This window comes from Phasianus colchicus, chromosome 3 (genome assembly GCF_987193195.1).
Source record: "Phasianus colchicus chromosome 3, bPhaCol1.hap1.1, whole genome shotgun sequence".
Taxonomy (NCBI): domain Eukaryota; kingdom Metazoa; phylum Chordata; class Aves; order Galliformes; family Phasianidae; genus Phasianus; species Phasianus colchicus.
Window position 1 is genome coordinate 95,185,159 of NC_143438.1, and position 27,211 is coordinate 95,212,369.

The 27,211-nt window shown below is 60.7% G+C and overlaps 2 protein-coding genes across 5 annotated transcripts in view; both read left to right on the top strand.

The window, feature by feature from the left end:
- DGAT1 (diacylglycerol O-acyltransferase 1) overlaps window positions 1–6,461 on the top strand; it is a 46,759-nt gene extending 40,298 nt beyond the window's left edge. Inside the window, exons 15-17 of one of the 3 annotated variants that reach the window (XM_090138241.1) lie at window positions 2,013–2,100; window positions 2,183–2,245; window positions 6,279–6,461. In XM_090138241.1, coding sequence (XP_089994367.1) covers window positions 2,013–2,100; window positions 2,183–2,245; window positions 6,279–6,431 — 304 coding nt within the window. In that variant the 3' untranslated portion in view covers window positions 6,432–6,461. Of the gene's footprint in view, window positions 1–769; window positions 1,397–2,012; window positions 2,101–2,182; window positions 2,246–6,278 lie in introns of those variants that run through there. The other 2 variants (XM_090138240.1, XM_090138239.1) reach the window with 2 other exon arrangements.
- A 6,997-nt stretch (window positions 6,462–13,458) lies between these two features.
- On the top strand, window positions 13,459–26,326 carry LOC149918798 (uncharacterized). 2 transcript variants are annotated; one of them, XM_090138380.1, is made up of 9 exons: window positions 13,459–13,531; window positions 18,063–18,118; window positions 19,579–19,632; window positions 19,785–19,823; window positions 20,702–20,737; window positions 23,625–23,741; window positions 25,625–25,669; window positions 26,032–26,076; window positions 26,174–26,322. In XM_090138380.1, the coding sequence occupies exons 1-9, from the start codon at window positions 13,524–13,526 to the stop codon at window positions 26,179–26,181; spliced, it is 408 nt and encodes a 135-aa protein (XP_089994506.1). In that variant the 5' UTR covers window positions 13,459–13,523; the 3' UTR covers window positions 26,182–26,322. The 2 variants fall into 2 exon arrangements, with proteins under 2 accessions (XP_089994506.1, XP_089994507.1); XM_090138381.1 differs by lacking the exon at window positions 20,702–20,737 and having other exon boundaries at window positions 26,174–26,326.
- Window positions 26,327–27,211: the final 885 nt, after the last annotated feature.

Below are 27,211 nucleotides of genomic sequence, written 5' to 3' on the forward strand. Positions count from 1 at the left end.
TTGCACCAACACTGCAGTAGTGTTACACCAACAAATACTGCCATCGTGTTACACCAACACTGCCGCCATGTTGCACCAACAAACACTGCAGTTGTGTTACACCAACACTGCAGGTGTGCTACACCAAGAAACACTGCCGTCGTGTTACACCTACACTGCTGCCGTGTTGCACCAACACTGCCACCATGTTGCACCAACACTGCAGTCGTGTTACACCAACAAATACTGTTGTCTTGTTGCACCAACACGGCAGTCGTGTTACACAAACAGTGCAGTCGTGTTGCACCAACACTGCCATTGTGTTACACCAACAAATGCTGCAGTCATGTTGCACCAACACTGCCACCGTGTTGCACCAACAAGCACACAGCCACCCCCGTGCAACGCCGCTGTGCACCAACCATTGCACACCTGCCCCATGTGCCACCGTTGCACATCAGCCCCATGCACCACCATTGCATTCCAACTATTGCACACCAGCCCTTTGCACCACAGCTGCACATCAACAGTTGCACACCACCATTGCTCACCAACCCTTTGCACCACAATTGCACTCCAACCATTGCACACCAGCCCCATGCACCACCATTGCACACCAGCTCTTTGCACCACAATTGCACACCAACCTTTGCTCACCACCATTGCTCACCAAACCTGTGAACCACCATTGCACTCCAACCTTTGCACACCAACCCCACGCCAACCCCTGTGCACTCCCATCGCCCCCCCCTTTGCACACTTGCCGTGCAACACACCTCTCCCCCCCCAGGCACTTCTACAAGCCGATGCTGAAGCGCGGTGTGAGCAAATGGCACCAACACTGCACCACCATTGCACACCACCATTGCACACCAACACTTTGCACCACAATTGCACTCCAACCATTGCACACCAGCCCCATTGCACACCAACCCTTTGCACCACGATTGCACACCAACCATTGCACACCAACCCTGTGCACCACCATTGCACTCCAACCATTGCACACCAACCATTGCACACCAGCCCCATGCACCACCATTGCACACCATTGCACTCCAACCCTTTGCACCCTTGACCATCAACCATTGCACACCCGCCCTTTGCACCACAGTTGCACACCAACAGTTGCACACCAACAGTTGCACACCAACAGTTGCACACCACCATTGCTCACCATCCCTTTGCACCACCATTGCACTCCAACCATTGCACACCAACCATTACTCACCACCATTGCACACCAACCCTAATTGCACACCAACCGCTGCTCACCACCATTGCACACCAACCCCACGCCAACCCCTGTGCACTCCCGTCGCCCCCCCCCTTTGCACACTTGCCGTGCAACACACCTCTCCCCCCCCAGGCACTTCTACAAGCTGATGCTGAAGAGCTGTGTGAGCAAATGGCACCAACACTGTGCACCAACACTGTGCACCAACACTGTGCACCAACACACCACCATTGCACACCAACCCTTTGCACCACCATTGTACTCCAACCATTGCGCACCAGGCCCATGCACCACCAGTGCACACCAACCCTTTGCACTACAGTTGCACATGAAGCTTTGCTCACCACCATTGCACAGCATTGCACACCAGCCCTTTGCACCACCATTGCACACCAACCTTTGCTCACCACCATTGCACACCACCATTGCACACCAACACTTTGCACCACAATTGCACTCCAACCATTGCACACAAGCCCCATTGCACTCCAACCATTGCACACCAGCCCCATGCACCACCATTGCACACCATTGCACACCAACCCTTTGCACCCTTGACCATCAACCATTGCACACCAGCCCCTTGCACCACAGTTGCACACCAACAGTTGCACACCACCATTGCTCACCAACCCTTTGCACACCAACCATTACTCACCACCATTGCACACCAACCCTAATTGCACACCAACCGCTGCTCACCACCATTGCACACCAACCCCACGCCAACCCCTGTGCACTCCCGTCGCCCCCCCCCTTTGCACACTTGCCGTGCAACACACCTGTCCCCCCCCAGGCACTTCTACAAGCCGATGCTGAAGCGCGGTGTGAGCAAATGGACGGCGCAGACCGCCGTGTTTCTGGCCTCCGCCTTCTTCCACGAGGTGAGCGTTGCACGCGCGCGTGCAAAACTCCCCCCCACCCCCTCCTCTCGTGTGACACACGCGCGTGCTGCTCTGCCTGCAGTATTTGGTCAGCGTGCCGCTGAAGATGTTCCGGCTCTGGGCCTTCATGGGGATGGCAGCGCAGGTACGGAAACTTTGCGCCCATATTACGGCCCTATAACGGCCCCATAGTGACCCTATAATGACCCCATATTGACCCTACAACGGCCCCATAATGGCCCCATAGAGACCCTATAATGGCCCCATAGTGACCCTACAACGGCCCCATATTGACCCTACAACGGCCCCATAATGGCCCCATAGAGACCCTATAATGGCCCCATAGTGACCCTATAATGACCCCATAGTGGCCCTATAATGCCCCCTTATTGACCCTACAACGGCCCCATAATGGCCCCATAGAGACCCTATAATGGCCCCATATTGACCCTATAATGACCCCATAGTGGCCCTATAATGGCCCCATATTGACCCTACAACGGCCCTATAATGGCCCCATAGTGACCCTATAATGGCCCCTATAATGACCCTATAACGGCCCCATAATCGCCCCATAGTGGCCCTATAATGGCCCTATAACAGCCTTATAATGACCCTATAACAGCCCTATAATGACCCTATAACGGCCCCATAACTGCCCCAGAATGGCCCCATAGTGACCCTATAATAACCCTATAATGGCCCCATTGTGTCCCCATTGTGTTCCCATAATCTCCCCATAACGGTCCCATTGTGTTCCCATAATGGCCCCATAATGGCCCCAGTGTTCCCAGTCTGTCCCCATTCTGTCCCCATTCTGTCCCCACTGTGTTCCCATAGTGGCCCCATAACGGCCCCATAACGGCCCCATTGTGTCCCCATCCTGGCCCCATTCTGTCCCCATAGTGTCCCCATAACGGCTTCATTCTGGCCCTATAACGGCCCCATTGTGTCCCCATTGTGTTCCCATAATGACCCCATAGTGGACCCATATGGCCCCATAATGTCCCCACTGTGTCCCCATAATGGCCCCATTATGTCCCCATTCTGTCCCCATTGTGCCCCCATTCTGGCCCCATGACGGCCCCATAATGACCCCATAGTTTCCCCATTGAGTCCCCATTGTGTCCCCACCCACACCCCCCCCGATGCCCCCCTCCCCCTCATCCCCCCCACCCCCCCACCCACCAATCCCCCCATTTCCCCCCACCCCCCCTATTCCCATGTCCCCCCCCACCCCAAATCCCCCCCATCCCATTTCCCCCCCCATCCCCACATCCCCTTTACCCCATGTCCCCCCCGTGCCCCCCCCATTTCCCTCACACCCCCCCCACCCCCATCTCCCCCCAATCCCCCCCACGCCCCCCCATACCCCCCCTTACCCCATATCCCCCCATCTCACGTCCCCCCCCTTATTTCCCCCATACCCCCCCATCCCCACGTCCCCCCTTCACCCCAATCCCCCCGTGTCCCCCCCACCCCACATCCCCCCATCCCTTTCCCCCCACATCCCCCTTACCCCATATCCCCCCATCTCATGCCCCCCTTATTTCCCCACGTCCCCCCTTCACCCCAATCCCCCCATATCCCCCCACCCCCCATCCCTATGCCCCCCCCCACCCCCATCTCCTCCTTTTCCCCCCCATGACCCCCTCACTCCACCCCCCACTACATGGGGGGGCCGAGCAGCCCCTCCCCACCCCCCCCCATTACCCCATATCCCCCCCATCCCCATTTCCCCCCTTACCCCATGTCCTCCCCCATGCCCCCCGATTTTCCCCACATCCCCCCCCCAAACCCCCCATATCCCCCACCATCACGCCTCCCCATTTCTTGCCCCCCCCCACACCCCCATCTCCCCCCTATCCCTCCATGTCCCCCCCACCCCCCAATCTCCCCATATCCCCTCACCCTCCCGCCACCCCCCTCATCCCCCCCCCAATTTCCCCCCCATCCCCCCCCCATTTCTATGTCCCCCCATCTCCCCCCATCCCACCCACCCTCCCAATGCCCATGTCCCCCCCACCCTCTTTTCCCCCCATCCCCCCCACCCCCCAATCCCCCCATATCCCCCCACTCCCCTACCCCCCTATTCCTATGACCCCCCCACCCCCCCCTTTCCCATACCCCCCTTCACCCCCACTCCCCCCATGTCCCCCCCACATCCCCCCCCTTACCCCACACCCCCCCAAATCCCCCCTTCTCCGTGTCCCCATTCACCCCCACTTCCCCCACGACCCCCCCACCCACACCCCCCCATTTCTATGTCCCCCCCATCTTCCCCCTATCTCCCCCATGTCCCCCCCACCCCCCCATGCCCATGTCCCTCCCCACCCTCATTTCCCCCCAATCCCCCCATATCCCCCCACCCCCTATTCCTATGTCCCCCATCTCCCCCCACATTTCCCCCACCCCCACATCCCCCTCCCCCCCATAACCCCCCCTTCACCCCACACCCCTCAAACCTCCCCTAAGTCCCCCCCATGTCCCCATTCAGCCCCACTCCCCCCATGACCCCCCACCCCACACCCCCCCATCCCTCCCCCCCCACTCCCAAATCCCCGAAGCCCCTCCCCACACTCCCCCCCCTTACCCCATATCCCCCCCATCCCCATGCCCCCCCTTACGCCACGTTACCCCCATGCCCCCCCCATTTTCCCCACATCACCCCCAAATCCCCCCATAACCCCCCCCCCACCTCCCCATTTCTTGCCCCCCCCACTCCCATGTCCCCCCTATCCCCCCCATGTTCCCCCAGCCCCCCCATCCCACCCACCCCCCCTATTCCCATGTCCCCCACCCACCCCAAATCCCCCCCATCCCATTTCCCCCCCATCCCCCCCACCCCCTATTCCTATGCCCCACATCTCCCCCCACGCCCCCCCCCCACACACCTCCCCCTCCCCCCCATACCCCCCTTCACCCCCCCACAGCCCCATGCCCCCCCCCCACCCTCAGACCCCCCTAAGTCCCCCCTTCCCCGTGTCCCCATTCGCCCCCACTCCCCCCACGACCCCCCCATCCCTCCCCCCCCACTCCCAAATCCCCGAAGCCCCTCCCCACACTCCCCCCCCCCTACCCCATATCTCCCCCCATCCCCATGCCCCCCCTTATGCCACGTCCCCCCCATGCCCCCCCCATGTTCCCCCAGCCCCCCCATCCCACCCACCCCCCCATGCCCATGTCTCCCCCCTCATTTCCCCCCCATCCCCCCCACCCCCCTATTCCTATGCCCCCCCATCTCCCCCCATGCCCCCCATCCCCACACATCCCCCTCCCCCCATAGCCCCCCCCTTCACCCCCCCTCCCATGTCCCCCCACATCCCCCCCTTACCCCACGCCCCCCCAGACCCCCCCTAAATCCCCCCCTTCCGAGTGTCCCCATTCACCCCCACTCCCCCACAACCCCCCACCCCCCATCCCCCCCATCCCTTTTCCCCCCCCCACCCCCATAGCCCCCCCTCCCCATGTCCCCCTTCTCCCCCACTCCCCCCGTGCCCCCCCCCATCCCATGTCCCCCCTCACCCAACACCCCCCCATCCCTTTTTCCCATTTCCTCGACCTCCCCCCCACCCCCCATCCCCATGCCCCCCCCACACCCCCATCTCCCCCCATCCCCCCCACATCCCCCCCCACGCCCCCCCCATCTCCCCCCATGTCCCCCCATCCCCACACCCCCCCCTCCATCCCCATACCCCCCCCTTCACCCCCACTCCCCCCATGTCCCCCCCATTTCTATGTCCCCCCCATCTCCCCCCATTTCCCCCCTATCCCCCCCATATCCCCCCACCCCCAACCCCCCCATTTCTATGTCCCCCCCCCATCTCCCCCCATCTCCCCCCTATCCTGCCCACATCCCCCCACCCCCAATCCCTCCATGTCCCCCCCACGCCCCCATCCTCCCCATCCCCCCCCCACCCCCTACTACACACGGGGGCCGAGCAGCCCCTCCCCACACTCCCCCCCCCTTCACCCCATACCCCCCCCCAACTGAAATCCCCCCCCCAGATCCCCCTTGTCCTGGTTCATCTCCAAGTTCCTTCGAGGAAACTACAGCAATGTCCCCCCCCCACCCCCACCCCCTACTGCATGAGGGGGCCGAGCAGCCCCTCCCCACACTCCCAGCCCCCCCCTCACCCCATTTCCCCCCCCCCCCCAACTGAAATCCCCCCCCCCAGATCCCCCTGGCCTGGTTCGTCTCCAAGTTCCTTCGAGGGAACTACGGCAACGCGGCCGTGTGGATCTCCCTGATCATCGGGCAGCCCATCGCCGTGCTCATGTACGTGCATGACTACTACGTGCTCAACTACGAGGGGGGGGGCAGCCCCTGATGGGGGCGGGGGGGGGGCAGCCGAGACCCCCCCCTCAGCTCCCCACCCCATCATAAGAACGACTCCCCCCCCCACCCAACAACAACAACAACCCCGGATCCGGAGACCCCCAGCACCGACTGATGAGTGAATGAATGAATGAATGAATGGGGGGGGGGCAGAGCCTGATTGAGGCTGGGGGGACGAACAGCCGAGACCCCCCCCTCACACACCCCCAACTCCCACAGCGACCCCCCCCCAAACAACCCCGGATCCGGAGACCCCCAGCACCGATTGGTGAATGAATGAATGAATGAATGAATGAATGAATGAATGAATGAATGAAGGGGGGGGGGGCAGAGCCTGATGGAGGCGGGGGGGGAGAACAGCCGAGACCCCCCCTCAGCTCCCCACCCCATCATAAGAACGACCCCCCTCCCCACCCAACAACAACCCCGGATCCGGAGGCCCCCAGCACCGATTGATGAATGAATGAATGAGGGGGGGGGGGCAGAGCCTGATGGGGATGGGGGAGGGGGCAGCCGAGACCCCCCCCTCAGGCCCCCCCAACACGACCCCCTCCCCCCCCCCAAACAACCGCGGATCCGGAGACCCCCGAGCACCGACTGATGAATGAATGAATGAGGGGGGGGCAGCGATGTGGGCTGGGGGGGGAACAGTTGAGACCCCCCCTCACCTCCTCTCCCCAACAAACCCCCTCCTTTCCCCCCCTCTAACCGGAGATCCCAAGAACCGATTGATGAATGAATAAGGGGGGGGGGGAGGGGAACGAATGATGGGGACGGGGGGGCGGCAGCTGAGACCCCCCCTCAGCCCTCCACCCCCATCACAAGAACAACCCCCCCCCCCCCCCCCCCCCCCCCCCAACAACAACCCCGGATCCGGAGACCCCGAGCATCGATTGATGAATGATTGAATGAATGAGTGAATGAATGGGGGGGAGAGGGGGAGGAACAGCCGTGAGCCCCCCCTCACAACCCCCCAACCCCCCCAACGACCCCCCCCCACTTCCCCTCCTCAAACAACCCCGGATCCAAAGACGCCCGAGCCCCAATTTATGAATGAATGAATGAAGGAATGAATGGAGGAATCGATGAATGAATGAATGAATGAATGAGTGCAGCAATCGATGAATGAATGAGCGCAGCAATCGATGAAGGAAGGAATCAACGAGCGGCGGCAGATCAATGCAATTCCCCACCCCGCCTGTAGGGGGCGCTCTGAGCCTCACTGCTGATAACGGCACTTTAAGGGACTGACCCCAATCCCCTCCCTCCGCCCCCCCCCAAAAAAAACCCCGCCCTTCCCCCCCCCCCCCGGTCCTCTTCAGCCACTTTTTAACCTTCTGTCCCATACAGAGTGATTAATTAAAGGGTTTCTCTTGTTTTCCAGTGGGGTGCGGCGTCTCCACTTTGGGATGTGGGGTCTCGAGTTTGGGATGTGGGGTCTCGAGTTTGGGATGTGGGGTCTCCACGTTGGGATATGGGGTCTGAAATCTGAGTTTAGGGTCTCCAGTTTGGGATGTGGGGTCTGAAGTTTGAGTTATGGGGTCTCCAGATTGGGATATTGGATCCCCAGTCTGAGTTATGGGGTCTCCACGTTGGGATATGGGGTCTGAAGTTTCGGATGTGGGGTCTCTACTTTCAGATATGGGGTCTCCACATTGGGATAGGGGGTCTAAAGTCTGAGTTTAGGGTCTCAGGTTTGGGATATGGGGTCTGAAGTCTGAGTTTAGGGTCTCAAGTTTGGGATATGGGGTCTCCAGTTTAAGTTATGGGATCTCCAGTTTGGGATATGGGATACCCAGTCCGAGTTATGGGGTCTCCAGTTTGGGATACGGGGTCTCCAGTCTGGGATATGAGATCTCCACGTTGGGATATGGGATCAGAAGTTCGAGTTTGGGGTCTCCAGCTTGGGATGTGGGGTGTCCAGTCTGGGATATGAGATCTCCACGTTGGGATATGGGATCAGAAGTTCGAGTTTGGGGTCTCCAGCTTGGGATGTGGGGTGTCCAGTCTGAGTTATGGGGTCTCCACTTTGGGATATGGGGTCTGAAGTCTGAGTTATGGGGTCTCCACTTTGGGATATGGGGTCTGAAGTCTGAGTTATGGGGTCCCCAGTTTGGGATGTGGGGTCTCAAGTCTAAGTTATAGGGTCACCATTTTGGGATGTGGGGTCTCAAGTCCGAGTTATGGGGTCTCCACATTGGGATGTGGGGTCTCCAGTTTGAGTTATGGGGTCTCCACTCAGGGATGTGGGGTTTCCAGTTTGGGATGTGGGGTTCCCAGTCTGAGTTATGGGGTCTCCACGTTAGGATATGGGGTCTCCACGTTGGAATGTGGGGTCTCCAATCTGAGTTTGGGGTCTCCACTTTGGGATATGGGGTCTCCAGTTTGGGATATGGAATCCCCTGTCCAAGTTATAGGGTCTCCACTTTGGCATATGGGATCTGAAGTCTGAGTTTGGGGCCTCCAGTTTGGGATGTGGGGTCTCCAGTTTAAGTTATGGGGTCTCAAGTTTGGGATGTGGGGTCTCCACGTTGGGATGTGGGGTGTCCAGTCTGGGATATGGGGTCTCCACATTGGGATATGGGATCGGAAGTTTGACTTTGGCGTCTCCAGTTTGGGATATGGGGTCTCCAGTCCGAGTTATGGGATCTCCAATTTGGGATATGGGTTCTCCACGTTGGAATGTGGGGTCTGAAGTTTGAGTTATGGGGTCTCCACGTTGGGATACAGGGTCTCCAGTCTGGGATATGGGGTCTCCATGTTGGCATATGGGATCTGAAGTCTGAGTTTGGGGTCTCCAGTTTGGGATATGGGATCCCCTGTCCAAGTTATGTGGTCTCCACTTAGGGATATGGGGTCTCCATGTTGGGCTATGGGGTCTCCAGTTTAAGTTATGGGGTCTCCAGTTCGGGATGTTCGGTCTCCACTCTGAGTTACGGGGTCCACGTGCACCAGTTCCTCTCGCACCGGTGCGGCCGGCCATTGTTCCTCCTGCTCGCCAGGTGGCGCTCGCAATTCTTATGAGCGCGTGTGTATGGCTAGACCGCCGCCGCTGCTGCCGTGCGCATGCGCGTTTGGATAGCACAGCGTCAATGCGCCTGCGCAGTGATAGGGCCGCGGGATTGGTTGGGGCTGTGGGTTCGGTGGGGGGCGTGGTTTTAAAGGGGCGTGGCTTAAAGGAGACCTGTTTTAAAGGAGGCGTGGCTTAAGGGGGTCTGACTTAAAGGAGCCTGTTGTAAAGGGGGCGTGGCTTTAGAATGGGGCGTGGCTTCAATGGATCGGACTTTAAAGGGGCGAGGCTTAAATGGGGGCGTGGCTTAAATGGGCGTGGCCTCCTGTGAACTTTGTGACCCTGAGGAGCGTCCCAGTGACACCAGTTATCCCAGTACAGCCCAGTGCTCCCAGTAGGGCCATACTGGTTACTGGGACCCACACAAACTTACTGGGACCAGGGCAGTTACTGGGACACGACTTCCTGGGACCATACTGGTTACTGGGAGCAGACCAGTTACTGGGACCATACTGGTTTGGGGATCATATGGTTGCTCCCTATGGCCCCAGTCCCAGTATGTCCCAGTATGTCCCAGTATGTCCCAGTCCCCCCCAGTCCCTCCCAGTTCCTCCCAGTGCCCCCAATCCCAGTATGTCCCAGTCCCTCCCAGTGCCCCCAATCCCAGTATGTCCCAGTCTCCCCCAGTCCGTCCCAGTGCCCCCAGTCCCAGTGTGTCCCAGTATGTCCCAATCCCCCCCAGTCCCTCCCAGTGCTCCCAGTGCCCCAATCCCAGTCCCCCCCAGTTCCTCCCAGTCCCTTCCAGTGCTCCCAGTGCCCCCAGTCCCAGTTCCTCTCAGTATGTCCCAGGCCCTCCCAGTGCTTCCAGTGCCCCCAGTCCCAGTCCCCCCCAGTCCCCCCCAGTCCCTCCCAGTGCCCCCAGTCCCAGTGTGTCCCAGTCCCCCCCAGTTCCTCCCAGTCCCTCCCAGTGCTCCCAGTGCCCCCAGTCCCAATCCCCCCCAGTCTCCCCCAGTCCCCCCAGTCCCTCCCAGTGCCCCCAGTCCCAGTCCCTCCCAATGCTCCCAGTTCCCCCAGTTCCAGTCCCCCCAGTCCCCCCCAGTCCCTCCCAGTGCCCCCAGTCCCAGTGTGTCCCAGTCCCCCCCAGTCTCTCCCAGTTGCTCCCAGTGCTCCCAGTGCCCCCAGTCCCAGTTCCTCTGAGTATGTCCCAGTCCCTCCCAGTGCTCCCAGTGCCCCCAGTCCCAGTCCCTCCCAATGCTCCCAGTGCCCCCAATCCCAGTCCCCCCCAGTCCCCCCCAGTCCCTCCCAGTGCCCCCAGTCCCAGTATATCCCAGTCCCCCCCAGTGCTCCCAGTGTCCCAATCCCAGTCCCCCCAGTCCCTCCCAGTCCCCCCAGTGCCCCCAGTCCCAGTGTGTCCCAGTACCAGGTCCGGGGGTGGGGTGGGGGTGTCACCGTGTGGCGGAGGGACAAAGGGACATTGAGGGGTGGCACAATGGGATCCTTGTGGGGTGGGACGGGGGGGCAAAGGGAGGGGACGGGGATGGGGGGAAGGGGGGATGTAGGGGGGGGGTGGTCCTATAAGGATTTGGGGTCCCTATAGGGTTGAGGGGGGGTCCCAGGTGTGCGTGTGGGGTTTTGGGACCCCCACTGGATGTCAGGGAGTCCCATATGGGATTTTGGGGTCCCTATAGGATATGGGGAGGTCCTATAAGGATTTGGGGTCCCTATAGGATTGAGGGGGAGTCCCAGATGTGGGTGTGGGGTTTTGGGACCCACAGAGGATGTTGGGGATCCCATATGGGATTTTAGGGTCCTTATAGGATGAGGGGGGGTCCTATATGGATTTGGAATCCCTATAGGATTGAGGGGCGGTCCCAGATGTGAGTGTAGGGTTTTAGGACCCCTATAGGATTGAGGGGGGGTCCCAGATATGGGTGTGGAGTTTTAGGACCCCCCCATAGGATGTCAGGGAGTCCCATATGGGATTTTGGGGTCCCTATGGAATATGGGGGGGTCCTATATGGATTTGGGGTCCCTATAGGATTGAGGGGGGTCCCAGATGTGGGTGTGGGGTTTTGGGGCCCCCATAGGATGTTGGGGATCCCATATGGGATTTTGGGGTACCTACAGGATTTGGGGGGTGTCCTGTATGGATTTGGAGTCCCTATAGGATTGAGGGGGGTCCCAGATGTGGGTGTGGGGTTTTAGGACCCCTATAGGATTGAGGGGGGGTCCGAGATAGAGGTGTGGGGTTTTGGGACTCCCATAGGATGTCAGGGAGTCCTATATGGGATTTTGGGATCCCTATAGGATATGGGGGGGTCTTATATGGATTTGGGGTCCCTATAAGATATGGGGTTGTCCTATATGGGTTTGGGGTGCCTATAGTGTTGAGGGGGATTCCAGATATAGGTGTGGGGTTTTTAAGGTCCCCATAGGATGTCAGGGACCCCATACGGGATTTTGGGGTCCCTATAGGATATGGGGGGGTCTATAAAGATTTGGGGTCCCCATGTGATGGTGAGGGTCCCAGATGTGAGTCCTATATGGGATTTTGAGGTCCCAGTAGGATGGGGGGGGGGGGGGGGATGGGGTTCTATAAGGATTTGGGGTCCCTATAGGATGGAGGGGGGGTCCCAGATGTAGGTGTGGGGTTTTGGGACCCCCATAGGAATTGAGGGAGACCCATATGGGATTTTAGGGTCCCTACAGGGTTTGGGGAGGCCCTATATAGGTTTGTGGTCCCCATAGAATTCAGGGGGGATCCCAGGTGTGGATGTGAGGTTTTGGGGCCCCCATAGGATGTCAGGGAGTCCTATATGGGATTTTGGGGTCCCTATAGGATATGGGGGGGTCCTATAAGGATTTGGGGTCCATATAGGATTGAGGGGGGGTCCCAAATGTGGGTGTGAGGTTTTGGGGCCCCCATAGGATGTCAGGGAGACCCATATGGGATTTTAGGCTCCCCATAGGATATGGGGAGGTCCTGTATGGATTTGGGGTCCCTATAGGATTGAGGGGGGGGGCCAGGTGTACATGTGAGGTTTTGGGGCCCCCATAGGATGTCAGGGATTTTAGGGTCCCAATAGGATATGGGGTTGTCCTATATGGGGTTGGGATCCCTATAGGATTGAGGGGGGTTCCATACGGGATTTTGGGGTTCCTACAGGATATGGGGTTGTCCTATATGGATTTGGGGTCCCTAAAGGGTTGAGGGGGGTCCCAGATAAGGGTGTGGGGTTTTTGAGGTCCCAATAGAATGGGGGGGGACCCTATATGGATTTGGGGTCCCTATAGGATTGACGGGGGGTCCCAGGTGTGGATGTGAGGTTTTGGGGCCTCCATAGGATGTCAGGGAGTCCTATATGGGATTTTAGGGTCCCTATAGGATATGGGGGTGTCCTATATGGATTTGCGGTCCCTATAGGATTGACAGGGGGTTCCAAATGTGGGTGTGAAGTTTTGGGATCCCCATAGGATGTTGGGGATCCCATATGGGATTTGGGGTCCCTATAGGATAAGGAGGGGTCCTATATGGACTTGGGGTCCCCATAGGACGTGGGGGGGTCCCATATGGGATTTGGGGTCCCATGGGAATGTGGGGGTCCCAGGTGTGGGTGTGGGGTTTTTAGGGTCCCATAGGATGTGTGGGGGGGGCCATATGTATTTGGGGTCCCTATAGGATGTGGGGGGGTCCCATATAGGATTTGGGATCCCGATATTATGTTGGGGGGGTCCCGGTTGGGGGGGTTGTGACGGGTCACGGATTTGGGTTTTTTTTTTGGGGGGGGTCGCAGCCCCACCTGCACATTTTTGGGATCCCCCCCCCCACGTTTGCGCTTTTTGGGGTCCCCCAATGTGTTTCTATGGGGGGGGGTCCCCCAAATGATCCGATGCGGGACTCCGTATCCCCCCCCCCGCCACCCCCACTCCTCCGGTCCCGCAGTGCCCCCCCTCCCCCCCCATCCCCTCCCCCCCCCCGATGCGGTCCCGCCCCGCAGCGCCCCCCCCCCGCCCCGCCCCCCCCCGCAGCGCTAAAACGGCCCCGAACGGCGGCCGAGCCGAGAACGGAGCGAGATGGAGAGGTGGGGGGGGGGGAGTCGAAGGGGGTCTTATGGGGAGATGGGGGGTTTCTATGGGATGGGGGGGGGAGTCCCTATGGGGAGATGGGGGAGTCCTATGGGGGGGGGGTCCCTATGGGGGCTGTGGGTGGGGGGGCCCTATGGAGCGGGGGGGGGAGGGGAATCCTATGGGGTGAGAGGGGGGGAGATGGGGGGTTTCTATGGGGTGAGGGGGGGGGTCCTATGGGGAGATGGGGGGGATCCTATGGGGCGGGGGGTTCCTATGGGGGGGTTGTATGGGATGATAGGGGCGTCCTATGGGGAGGTTTGGGGGTCCTATGGGGGGGGTGTCCTATGGGTAGATGGGGGGGTCCTATGGGGCTGTGGGTGGGGGGCCTATGGGGAGAAGGGGGGGTTATATGGGGTGATAGGGTCATCCTATGGGGAGATGGGGGGGTCTTATGGGGTGGGGGGGTCCTATGGGGAGTTGTGTTGTCCTATGGGGAAATGGGGGGGGGTCCTATGGGGCCGGGTCCTATGAGGAGATGGGGGGGGGGGGTCCTGTGGGGCGATAGGAGGGTCCTGTGGGGAGATGGGGGGTCCTATGGGGCGGGGGGGGGGGGATGGGGAGTCCTATGGAGTGAGAGGGGGATCTTATGGGGAGATGGGGGGTTTCTATGGGGTGGGGGGGGTGTTCTGTGGGGAGATGGGGGGGGGGTCCCTATGGGGAGATGGGGGAATCCTGTGGGGGGGGTCCCTATGGGGCTGTGGGTGAGGGGTCCCTATGGGGAGATGGGGTGGGGGGGAGTCCTATGGGGTGAGAGGGGGGTGTCCTATGGGGAGATGGGGGGGGGTCCCTATGGGGCTGTGGGTGGGGGGTCCTATGGGGAGATGAGGGGGTTATAGGGGGTGAAAGGGGCATCCTATGGGGAGGTGGGGGGGGTCCTATGGGGCCGGGTCCTATGAGGAGATGGGGGGAGGGGGTGTCCTATGGGGCGGGGTTTCCTATGGGGAGATGGGGGAGTCCCTATGGAGCGGAGGGGGAGGCATCCTATGGGGTGAGAGGGGGGTCTTATGGGGAGAAGGGGGGTTTCTATGGGGTGGGGGGAGTCTTATGGGGTGAAAGTTGGGGGGAGATGGGGGGTTTCTATGGGGTGATGGGGAGGGTCCTATGGGGGGGGTCCCTATGGGGCTGTGGGTGGGGCTCCCTATGGGGAGATGGGGAGTCCCTATGGGGAGATGAAGGGGGTCCTGTGGGGAGATGGGGGGGGAGTGCTGTGGGGCGGGATCCTATGGGGAGCTGGGGGGGTCGTATGGGGTGGTGGTGGGGGTTCCTATGGGGTGGGGGGTCCTATGGGGCAGTGGGGGATTCCTTTGGGGTGATGGGAAGGTCCTATGGGGAGCTGGGGGGGCTATGGGGAGATGGGGATTCCTATGGGGCAGGGAGGACCTATGGGGTGATGGGTGGGGGGTCCTATGGGGCAGGGGGGGGGTATCGGGTGATGGGGGGGTCCTATGGGGCCGGGGGGTCCTATGGGGAGACAGGTGGGGGTCCTGTGGGGAGTTTGGGGGGATGCTATGCGGAGGGGTCCTATGGAGCTGTGGGTGGGGGGTCCTGTGGGGTGATGGGGGGGGTCCTATGGGGTGGGGAGGGAAGCTATGGGGAGATGGGGTGCCTATAGGGTGGGGGTCCTATGGGGCTGTGGGTGGGGGGTCTTATAGGGCGATAGGAGGGTCCTATGGGGAGATGGGGGGGATCCTGTGGGGCAGGGGGGTCCTGTGGGGCAGGGGGGTCCTATGGGGAGACGGGCGGGGGTCCTATGGGGTCCTGGGGGGGTTCTTTGAGATGGCGGTTCCTATGGGGTGACTGGGGTGGGGGTCCTATGGGGCGGTGGGTGGGGGTTCTGTGGGGTTCTATGGGGCTGGGGGGGTCCTTTGGGGTTTGGGGTGGGGGGCTTCCTATGGGGCTGGGGGGGGATCCTATGGGGGTCCTATGGGGCTGGGGGGGGTCCTATGGGATCCTATGTGATGGGGAGGAGGTTCAGAGCTGTGGGGTCTGGGAGTTTTGTTATGGGGTTTAGGGACGTTGCTATGGGGTGTGAAGACATGGCTGTGGGGTTTGGGGTCAGAGCTATGGGGTTTGGGAACATCTGTGGGGTTTGGGGACTTCTATAGGGTGTGGGGACATCTGTGGGGTTTGGGAATGTCATATGGGGAGTGGGGACATGGCTGTGGGGTTTGGGGACATTGCTATAGGGTGTGGGTTCACCTCTATGGGGTTTGGGGACATGGCTGTGGGATTAGGGGACATCTGTGGGGTTTGGGACATCGCTATGGGGTTTGGGGAATCTGTGGGGTTGGGGACATCGCTATGGGGTTTGGGGACATTGTTATGAGATGTGGGTACACCTCTATGGGGTATGGAGACATGGCTATGGGGTTTGGGGACATCTGTGGGGTTGGGGAGAGTGTTATGGGGTTTGGAGACATGGCTGTGGGGTTTGGGGACATCTGTGGGTTTGGGGACACCTCTATAGGGTTTGGGGACATGGCTGTGGGGTTTGGGAACATCTGTGGGGTTTGGAAATGTCATATAGGGTTTGAGAACATGGCTGTGGGGTTGGGAACACAGCTGTGGGATTCGGGGACATCTGTGGGTTTGGGGACACCTCTATGGGTTTGGGGACACCTCTATAGGGTTTTGGGAACATGGCTGTGGGTTTGGGGACATGGCTATGGGGGTTGGGGACATGGCTATGGGGGTTGGGGACATCTGTGGGGTTTGGGGACACCTCTATGGGGTTTGGGGACATGGCTATGGGGTTTGGAGACATTGCTATGGGATGTGGGTATACCTCTATAGGATTTGGGGACTTCTATGGGGTTTGGGGACATCTGTGGGGTTGGGGACACCTCTATAGGGTTTGGGGACATCTGTGGGGTTTGGGGACATGGCTATGGGATTTGGAGACATTGCTACGGGGTGTGGGTACACCTCTATAGGGTTTGGGGGCATCTGTGGGGTTTGGGGGTTTCTATGGGGTTTGGAGACATGGCTGTGGGGTTTGAGGACGTGTGCGGTTTGGGGTCAGAGCTATGGGGTTTGGGGCAGTGCCCACCCCATTGTCCCGATGCGGGGCTCTGGCTGTGGGGTCCCCATGATGGGGTCCAGTTGTGGGGTCCCCAGTGATGAGGTCCAGCTTTGGGGTCCTGTGATGGGGTCCAGTTGTGGGGTCCCCAATGATGGGCTCCGACTGTAGGGTCTCCAGTGCTGGGGTCCAACTGTAGGGTTCCCCGTGATGGGGTCCGTCTGTGGGGTCCTGTGATGGGACCCAGTTGTGGGGTCCCCAGTGCTGGGGTCCAGTTGTGGGGTCCCCAGTGATTGGATCTGGCTGTGGGGTCCCCAGCGTTGGGGTCCAACTGTAGGGTTCCCCGTGATGGGGTCCATCTGTGGGGTCCTGTGATGAGGTCCAGTTGTGGGGTCCCCAATGATGGGCCCTGACTTTGGGGTCCCCAATGCTGGGGTCCATCTGTGGGGTCCTGTGATGGGGCCCAGTTGTGGGGTTCCCAATGATGGGCCAGGCTTTGAGGTCCCATGATGGGGTCTGGCTGTGGGGTCTCCAGTGCTGGGTCCAGTTGTGGGGTCCCCAATGATGGGGTCCAGCTGTGGGGTCTCCAGTGTTGGGACTCTGGCTGTGGGGTCCCCAGTGATGGGCCCTGACTTTGGGGTCCCCAATGCTGGGGTCCAACTGTGGGGTCCTGTGATGGGGCCCAGTTGTGGGGTCCCCAATGATGGGCCCTGGCTTTGGGGTCCCATGATGGGGTCCAGCTGTGGGGTCTCCAGTGTAGGGGACTCTGACTGTGGGGTCCCCAATGATGGGGTCCATCTGTGGGGTTCCCAATGATGGGCCAGGCTTTGGGGTCCCATGATGGGGTCTGGCTGTGGGGTCCCCAGTGATGGGGTCCAACTGTGGGGTCCTGTGATGGGGCCCGGTTGTGGGGTCCTCAATGTTGGGCCCTGGCTTTGGGGTCCCCAATGATGGGGTCCATCTGTGGGGTCCCTAATGCTGGGATTCTGGCTTTGGGGTCCCATGTTGGGGTCTGGCTGTGAGGTCCCTGATAATAGGGTTCAGCTATGGGGCCTGTGATGGAGTCCAGTTGTGGGGTCCCCAATGATGGGCCCTGGCTTTGGGGTCCCCAGTGCTGGGGTCCGGCTGTGGGGTCTCCCATGATGGGCTCCATCTGTGGGGTCCCCAATGCTGGAGCCCAGTTGTGGGGTCCTGTGATGGAGCCCAGTTGTGGGGTCCCCAGTGATGGGGTCCATCTGTGGGGTCCTTGATGATGGGATCCGTCTGTGGGGTCCCCAGTGATGGGGTCCATCTGTGGGGTCCTTGATGATGGGATCCATCTGTGGGGTTCCCAATGATGGGGTCCAGTTGTGGGGTCCCCAATGATGGGGTCCAGTTGTGGGGTTCCCAATGAGGGGCCTTGTCTGTGGGGTCCCTGATGATGGGGTCCATCTATGGGGTCCCCACCCGCCGCCCCCACCCCACAGGGTCCCCATGTTGGCGGCCGCCCTGCTGCTCCTCGTGGCCACCGCTGCGGCCGATGGTAAGGGGGAGAGTGGGGTGTGGGGTCGTGTGGGGTTGTGGGGTTGTGGGGTCGTGTGGGGTTGTTTAGGGTTGTGGGGTCGTGTGGGTTTGTTTAGGGTTGTGGGGTTGTGGGGTCATGTGCGGTTGTTTAGGGTTGTGGGATCATGTAGGGTCGTGTGGGGTTGTGGGGTCGTGTGGGGTTGTGGGGTTATGGAGCTGTGTAGGGTTGGGATTATGGGATCACTTGGGGCTGTGTGGGGTTGGGGTTGTGGGGCCATGTGAGGCCATGTGGGGCCATATGGGGCTTGTGGGGCAATGGGGCCATATGGGGCCATGTGGAACCGTGTGAGGCCATGTGAGGCATTGTGGGGCCATATGGGGCTTGTGGGGCCATATGGGGCTTTGTGGGGCCATATGGGACTTTGTGGGCCATATGGGGCCATATGGGGCCAATGTGAGGCCATGTGGGGCTTTGTGAGCCATATGGGGCCATATGGGGCCGTGTGGGGCAATGGGGCCATGTGGGGCCATATGGGGCTTTGTAGGGCAATGGGGCCATGGGGCAATGGGGCCATGTGGGGCCCTATGGGGCAATGGGGCCGTGTGGGGCCATATGGGGCTTTGTAGGGCAATGGGGCTTTGTAGGGCAATGGGGCTTTGTGGGGCAATGGGGCCATGGGGCAATGGGGCCATGTGGGGCCATAAGGGGCAATGGGGCCATAGAGGCAATGGGGCCATGTGGGGCCATATGGGGCTTTGTAGGGCAATGGGGCCATATGAGGCCATATGGGGCAATGGGGCCATAGGGCCATGTGAGGCTTTGTGGGGCCATATGGGGTCATATGGGGTGATATGGGGCAATGGGGCCATAGGGGCAATGAGGCCATGTGGGGCTTTGTGGGGTAATGGGGCTATGTGGGGCCATATGGGGCTATGTGGGGCAATGGCGCCATATGGGGCCATGTGAGGCCATGTGGGGCTTTGTGGGGCCATATGGGACCATATGGAGCCAGGTGGGGCCATGTGGAGCCATATGGGGCTTTGTAGGGCAATGGGGCCATATGGGGCCATGTGGGGCAATGGAGCCATATGGGGCCATAAGGGGCAATGGGGCCATAGAGGCAATGGGGCCATGTGGGGCCATATGGGGCTTTGTAGGGCAATGGGGCCATGTGGGGCCATATGGGGCAATGGGGCCATAGGGCCATGTGGGGCTTTGTGGGGCCATATGGGGTCATATGGGGTCATATGGGGCAATGGGGCCATAGGGGCAATGGGGCCATGTGGGGCTTTGTGGGGTAATGGGGCCATGTGGGGCCATGTGAGGCCATGTGGGGCCATGTGGGGCAATGGCACCATATGAGGCCATGTGGGGCCATATGAGGCTTTGTGGGGCCGTGTGGGGCCATATGGGGCCATGTGGGGCAATGGGGCCATATGGGGCCATATGGGGCCCCACAGCGCTTCCCCCCCCCGCAGCATCAACAAGCGCAGCGCTGCACGCCGTGACGTCGTCGGAGGGGCAGAGCTCAGGTGGGGCTCCGTCCCGATCCTTTGTGCCACCCCACAGCCCCCCCACAGCCCCCCCACAGCCACCCCACAGCCACCCCACAGCCACCCCACAACCACCCCACAGCCCCCCCACAGCTCCCTGCCCCCACCCACCCCACAACTGTGTCCTACAGAACCCATCGGCCCCGCTAAGCTGGAGGCGTCCGGAGAGAGTGAGTGGGGTGGGGGGATATGGGGCGGGGGGCTTTATGGGGTCAGTGGGGGGATGGGGGGGATATGGGGGGGTATATGGGAGGTATGGGGTCAGTGGGGGAAATGGGGGCTGTGGGGGATATGGGGGATATGGGGGGCTGTGAGGGTATGGGGGGGTGGGGGGGGTATGGGGGATATGGGAAATGTGGGGACAATGGGGATATAGGGATGTGGGGTTTTATGGGGTTTTATGGGGTTTTATGGGGTTTTATGGCGATATAGGGAGATACATGGGTTTATATGGGGATACATGGGTTTATATGGGGAGATATGGGGATATATGGGGTTATATGGGGATGTATGGGGATGTATGGGGTTATATGGGGATACATGGGGATATAGGGGGAGATATGGGATGTATGGGGATGTATGGGGTTATATGGGGTTATATGGGGATACGTGGGGATATAGGGGGAGATGTGGGAAGATATAGGGTTATATGGGAATATAGGGAGATATATGGGGTTATATGGGGAGATCTGGGGAGATATGGGGTTATATGGGGTTACACGGGGATTTATGGGGATATAGGGGGATATATGGGGATATAGGGGGATATATAGGGAGATCTGGGGATATATGGGGTTGTAGGAGGAGATATGGGGAGATATGGGGTTACATGGGGTTACACAGTGATATAGGGGGGTATATGATGTATATGGGGTTGTGGGGATATATGGGGAGATGGGGGCAGTGGGATGTGGGGGTGTGAGGATATGGGGTCAGACAGATATGGGGATGATGGGGACGTGGGGACGATGGGGACATTTGGGGGATATGTGGTGGAGGGCTCTGTCCCCGATGTCCGTCTGTCCCCAATGTCCGTCTGTCCCCATAGGTGACCTCAGCACCTCAGGGCAGCGCGTGGGCACAGGTAAGGGGCAGTGGGGCACTATGGGGTGTTTGGGGCACGGTGTGGGGTCACATTATGGGGGCGTGGGATGGGGTCACACTGTAAGGAAATGTGATGGGGTCACAGTATAGGATCACAGTGTAGGGTCACACTATGGGGTCATGGGATGGGGTCACACTGTAGGGTCATGTGGGGACACTGTGGGGTCACATGGGGACACTGGGGTCACATTGTAGGGTCATGGGATGGGGTCACAGTGTGGGGTCGTGGGATGGGGTCACAGTGTGGGGTCACGTGGGGACACCGTGGGGTCACATTGTAGGGTCATGGGATGGGGTCACAGTGTGGGGATGTGGGATGGGGTCACAGTGTGGGGTCACGTGGGGACACCGTGGGGTCACATTGTAGGGTCATGGGATGGGGTCAAGGTGTGGGATCACATTTTGGGGTCATGGGATGGGGTCACACTGTAAGGAAATGGGATGGGGTCACGGTGTGGGGTCACAGTGTAGGGTCACATTATGGGGTCATGGGATGGGGTCACACTGTAGGGTCATGTGGGGACACTGTGGGGTCACATGGGGACACTGGGGTCACATTGTAGGGTCATGGGATGGGGTCACAGTGTGGGGTCACAGTGTGGGGACACAGGGGTTGTGATGGGGATATTGGGTTGGGGTCACAGTGTGGGGTCGCATTGTGGGGTCGTGAGATGGGGTCACATCGTAGGGATGTGGGATGGGGTCACAGTGTGGGGTCACAGTGTGGGGTCGTGGGATGGGGTCACATTGTAGGGATATGGGTTGGGGTCACATTGTGGGGTCACATTATGGGGTCATGAGATGGGGTCATGTGGGGACGATACGGTCACATTGTAGGGTCTTGGGATGGGGTCACGGTGTGGGGTCACAGTGTGGGGTCGTGGGATGGAGTCACATTGTAGGGATGTGGGATGGGGTCACAGTGTGGGGTCACAGTGTGGGGTCGTGGGATGGGGTCATGGTGTGGGGTCACAGTGTGGGGTCGTGGGATGGGGTCATATTGTAGGGACGTGGGATGGGGTCACAGTGTGGGGTCGCATTGCGGGGTCATGGGATGGGGTCACATTGTAGGGATATGGGGTGGGGTTGCAGTGTGGGGTCATGAGATGGGGTCACGTGTGGGGTCACGTGGGGACGATAGGGTCACAGTGTGGGGTCATGGGATGGGGTCACGGTGTGGGGTCACAGTGTGGGGTCGTGGGATGGGGTCACATCGTAGGGATGTGGGATGGGGTCACAGTGTGGGGATATGGGATGGAGTCACAGTGTGGGGTTGTGGGGCTGCAATGCAGTGTGATGAGGTGGGGCTGCAGTGTGAGATTGCAGGGCAGGGCTGTGATGCAAGGTTGCAACGCAAGGATGCGGTGCAGGGTTGCAGAGGGTGGTTGCAGTGTGGGGTTGCAGCACAGGGTTGCAATGGAGGGTTGCAGCAGCAGGTCGCAAAGCAGAGTTGCAATGCAGGCTTCCAACGGAGGGTTGCAGTGCAGGGTTGTAATGCAAGATTGCTGTGCAGGGTTGCAAAGGAGAGCTGCAGTGCAGGGTTGCAGTGCAGGGTTGCAATGGTGGGCCGCAATGTGGGATTGCAATGCAGATTTGCAGTGTAGGGTTGCAGTGTGGGGTTGCAATGCAGAGCTGCAATGCAGGGTTGCAATGGAGGGTTGCAAAGCAGAGTTGCAATGCGGGCTTCCAGCAGAGCATTGCAGTGCATGGTTGCAATGCAATGCGGTGCGGGGTTGCAGTGCGGGGTTGCAATGGTGGGCCACAATGTGGGGTTGCAATGCAGAGCTGCAGTGCAGGGTTGCAATGGAGACTCACTGTGAGGTTGCAATGCAGGGTTGCAATGCGGGGTTTCAATGCAGATCTGCAATGCAGGGTTGCAATACAGTGTGGGGTTGTAATGCAGGGTTGCGGTGCAGGTTAGTAGCATGGGGTTGCAGTGTGGGGTTGCAATGCAGAGCTGCAATGCAGGGTCACAGTATGGGGTTGCAGTGCAGGTTTGCTGTGTGGGGTTGCAATACAGGTTTGCTGTGTGGGGTCACAGTGTAGGGTTGCAATGCAGGGTTGCAATGCAGGGTTGCAATGCAGGGTTGCAGTGTGGGGTTGCAAAACAGGTTGGCAGTGTGGGATTGCAATGCAGAGCTGCAATGCAGAGCTGCAATGCAAGGTCACAGTATGGGGTTGCAGTGCAGGGTTGTAATGCAGGGTTGCAATACAGGTTTGCAGTGTGGGGTTGCAAAACAGGTTAGCAGTGTGAGATTGCAATGCAGAGCTGCAATGCAGGATCACAGTATGGGGTTGCAGTGCAGGGTTGCAGTGCGGGGTTGCAGTGCAGGGTTGCAGTGTGAGGTTGCAAAACAGGTTAGCAGTGTGGGATTGCAATGCAGAGCTGCAATGCAGAGATGCAATGCAAGGTCACAATATGGGGTTGCAGTGCAGGGTTGCAATGCAGGATTGCAGTGTGGAGTTGCAATACAGGTTAGCAGTGTGGGATTGTAATGCAGAGCTGCAATGCAGAAATGCAATGCAGAGTCACAGTATGGGGTTGCAGTGCAGGGTTGCACTGTGAGGTTGCAATACAGGGTTGCAGTGCGGGATTGCAGTTCAGGGTTGCAATACAGGTTAGCAGTGTAGGGTTGCAATGCAGGGTTGCAATGCAGGGTTGCAATGCAGAGCTGCAATGCAAGGACACAGTATGGGGTTGCAGTGCAGGGTTGCAGTGCAGGGTTGCAATACAAGTTAGCAGTGTGAGGTTGCAATGCAGGGCTGCAATGCAGGGCTGCAATGCAGGGTTACAATGCAGAGCTGCAGTGCAGGGTGGCAGTGTGGGCCGTCCCCATGCCCCCCCCATGCTGTCCCCCCCCCTCCAGGTGTCACCGCCGTCGGCTTTGAGCCCCCGGAGCCCCCCGGCAGCGACTCCTCTTCCTCCTCCTCCTCCTCCTCCTCCTCCATGGACGGCCCCAACAGCGCTGGGGAAGCGCGGGGCGGTGAGAGGGGGGGGGGGGCAGGGGGGGTTGGGGTACGGGGGGTGTGGGGGGGGGTGGGGGGGGTATGGAGGGTCAGCGGGGGGCTGTGGGGGGGGCTATGGGGAGCCATGTGTGTGGGGGGGGCATGGGGCTATGAGGGGGGCATGGGGGGGCATGGGGGGTTTGGGCTATTGGGGGTATGGGGGGCTATGGAGGGTCATCGGGGGGCTGTGGGGGGGGCTATGGGGAGACGTGGGGGGGGGGCATGGGGCTATGAAGGGGGCGTGGAGGAGTATGGGGGGGACATGAGGGGTGGGGGTATGGAGGGCTGTGGGGGGGGCTATGGAGGGTCATTGGGGGGGCTGTGGGGGGGCTATGGGGAGCCATGTGTGTGGGGGGGCATGGGGCTATGAGGGGGGCATGGGGGGGGGAACATGGGGGTTGGGCTATGGGGGGTATGGGAGGGTATGGGGGGGCTATGGAGGGTCATCGGGGGGCTGTGGGGGGGGTTATGGGGAGTTGTGGGTGTGGGGGGAGGCATGGGGCTATGGGGGGGCATGGAGGAGTATGGGGGGGACATGGGGGGTGGGGCTATGGAGGGCCGTGGGGGGGCTATGGAGGGTCATTGGGGGGGCTGTGGGGGGGCTATGCGGAGCCGTGTGTGTGGGGGGGGCATGGGGCTATGTAGGGGTCATGGGGGGGCATGGGGGGTTTGGGCTATTGAGGGTATGGGGGGCTATGGAGGGTCATTGGGGGGCTGTGGGGGGGGCTACGGGGAGCTGTGTGTGGGGGGGGGGGGCTATGGGGCTATGAGGGGGGCATGGAGGAGTATGGGGGACACATGGGGGGTGGGGGATGGGGGGCTTTGGGGGGGCTATGGAAGGTCATCAGGGGGGCTGTGGGGGGGGGCATGGGGCTATGAGGGGGGCATGGAGGAGTATGGGGGGCACATGGGGGGTTGGGCTGTGGGGGGTGTGGGGGGGCTATGGAAGGTCATCAGGGGGGCTGTGGGGGGGGCTATGGGGGTGATTGTCTGTCATGGGGGGGGCTTGGGTGAGTGTAGGGGGACGTGGGGGTGCTGTGGGTGGGCTATGGGGGGCTACGGAGGGTCATTGGGGGGGCCGTGGGGGGGGGGCTATGGGGAACCATGAGGGTGCGGGGGGGGACGTGGGTCTCTGTGGGGGTCGTGGGGGGGGGTGTAGGGAGGTCATGGAGGTTCATTGAGGGAAAACGGGGGGGGGGACACGTGGGCAATATGGGGGGCATGGATGGTCATGGGGGGGGCAGAGGGAAGCTGTGGGGAGTCACAGGGAGTTGTGGGGGGTGGGGGGGGCTATGGGGAATCGTGGGGGGGTTGGGGGTGTGGATGGGACGTGGGTGGTCATGGGGGGGTCGTGGGGAGGGCTGTGGGTGGGTGGGCTGTGGGGAGTCATGCAGGCATGGGGGGGTCGTGGGGGGGGCTCTGGGGGTCATAGGGGTAGCATAGGGGATCTGTGGGGAGGACATGGGGGGGCTATAGGGGGGGATTGTAGGGGGGGGTCCTGGGGGGTGAAGGGGGCTGTGTATAGGCTAGGGGGAAGGGGGGGGTATTGAGTAGAGTAGGGGGGTCATGGGGGGGTCATGGGGGGGTTATGGGGTGGCACAGAGGGGCTCTGGGGGGGCCGTGAGGGGGTTATGGGGGGTGTGGGGGGGATATGGGTGGGCTATGGAGAGTCATAGGGGGCGCGGGGGGGGGAGGGGGGGGACACATGGGTGGTTGTGGGGAGGGGTGTGAAGGGGGTTGTGGGGGGGGACATGGGAAGTGATTAGGGGCATGGGGTGGACACGGGGAATGGGGGCTATGGGGGGGCCATGGGGGGGCTGTGAGGACCCCCCCCTCCAACGCTGAACCCCCCCCCCCATAGCCCCCCTGATCGACGTGCCGGCCCCAGAGCACGAATCGGAGGAGGGTGAGGATTTTGGGGGGGGGGGGGGGTCTCCAAAATCCAGAAGTGTGGCATGAATGGCATGAAGGGCTGCATCAGTTATTTGGGGGGGGGGGGGGGTGACCAAATTATTGGGGAGGGGCTTCATTTTTGGGTGGGGGTGTCACACAGAATGGGGGGGGGAACAGACATCAGAGGGTGTCCCATAAGGGTGGGCGTATGGGGGAGGGGGGGGGGTGTCCCATTTGTGGGGGTGCCCCAAAATCTGGAGGTGTGTGGTGTTACCAGGGGGGGGGGGGCGTTCCGCACTGGGGGGGTGGGGGGGCTCCCAATTAGCAGAAGGGGGGTCCCAATTAATGGGGGGGGGGGGGGGCACCGTCCTACAGGATTGGAGCACGACGTGGACTCGGAGGAGGCGTTGGCATCCCAAGGTGATGTGGGGCTGTGAAAGGGGGGGGGAAGCACAGGGGGAAGGGGGGGGGAATGGGGCTGACGCTGCCCCCCCCCTCCCTTCATCCCCCCCCCCAGGACTCTGATCCATCCCAGCACCACTGGAACCGAACCCTCCTGGGATGCGCCCCCCCCGCCCCCCCCCCAATGACCCCAAGGCACAGAGCCGGGTTGGGGGGCTGTGGGGGTGGCCGGACCCCTCCACGCAGCCCTGGGGGAGGGGGGACCCTCTGTGCCCCCCCCCTCCCCAAACCCCCCCGGGCTCATTTGTGTGTCCCCCCCCCGCACCCCAGCTAATAAAGGTCCCTTCACTTGCAGCCACGTCCGTGTTGTTGTTTGGGGGTCAGGGTGGGGGGCGCGGGGGGGGACATGGGGTCAGGGTGTGTGTGTGGGGGGGGGGGGGATATGGGTTGGTGGGTGTCACCACATCCCACATGGATGTCACCTCCATGGCCCCCATCCCCAGCTGATGTCACCTCCATGGTCCCCATCCCCAGCTCTTGGTCAGTGTCATCTCCATTGTCCCCATTCCCATGAATGTCATCACGCTGGTCCCCATCCTCAGCCAATGTCACCTTCATGGCCCCCACCCAGCTGATGTCACTTCCATGGTCTCCATTCCCAGCTCTTGGTCAGTGTCACCTCCATTGTCCCCACCCCCAGGCGATGCCATCTCCATGGTCCCCATCTCTGTGCAGTGTCACCTCCATGGTCCCCATCCCCATGAATGTCACCACTGTGGTCTCCACCCTCAGTCAATGTCACCTCCATTGTCCCCATCTCTAGATGATGTCACCTCCATGGTCCCATTCCCAGCTCTTGGTCACTGTCACCTCCATTCTCCCCACCCCCATGAATGTCACCACTCTGGTCCCCACCCTCACTCAGTGTCACCTCCATGGTCCCCATCCCCAGCTGATGTCACCTCCGCAGTCCTCAGCCTCAGCCTTTGGCCAGTGTCACCACCGTGGTCCTCATCCCCAGCTGATGTCACCTCTATGATCCCCATCTCCACGTGGTGTCACCTCCATGGTCCCCATCCCCAGATGATGTCACCTCCGTGCTTCCCATCCCCACATGATGTCACTTCCACAGTCCTCACGCCCACGAGATGTC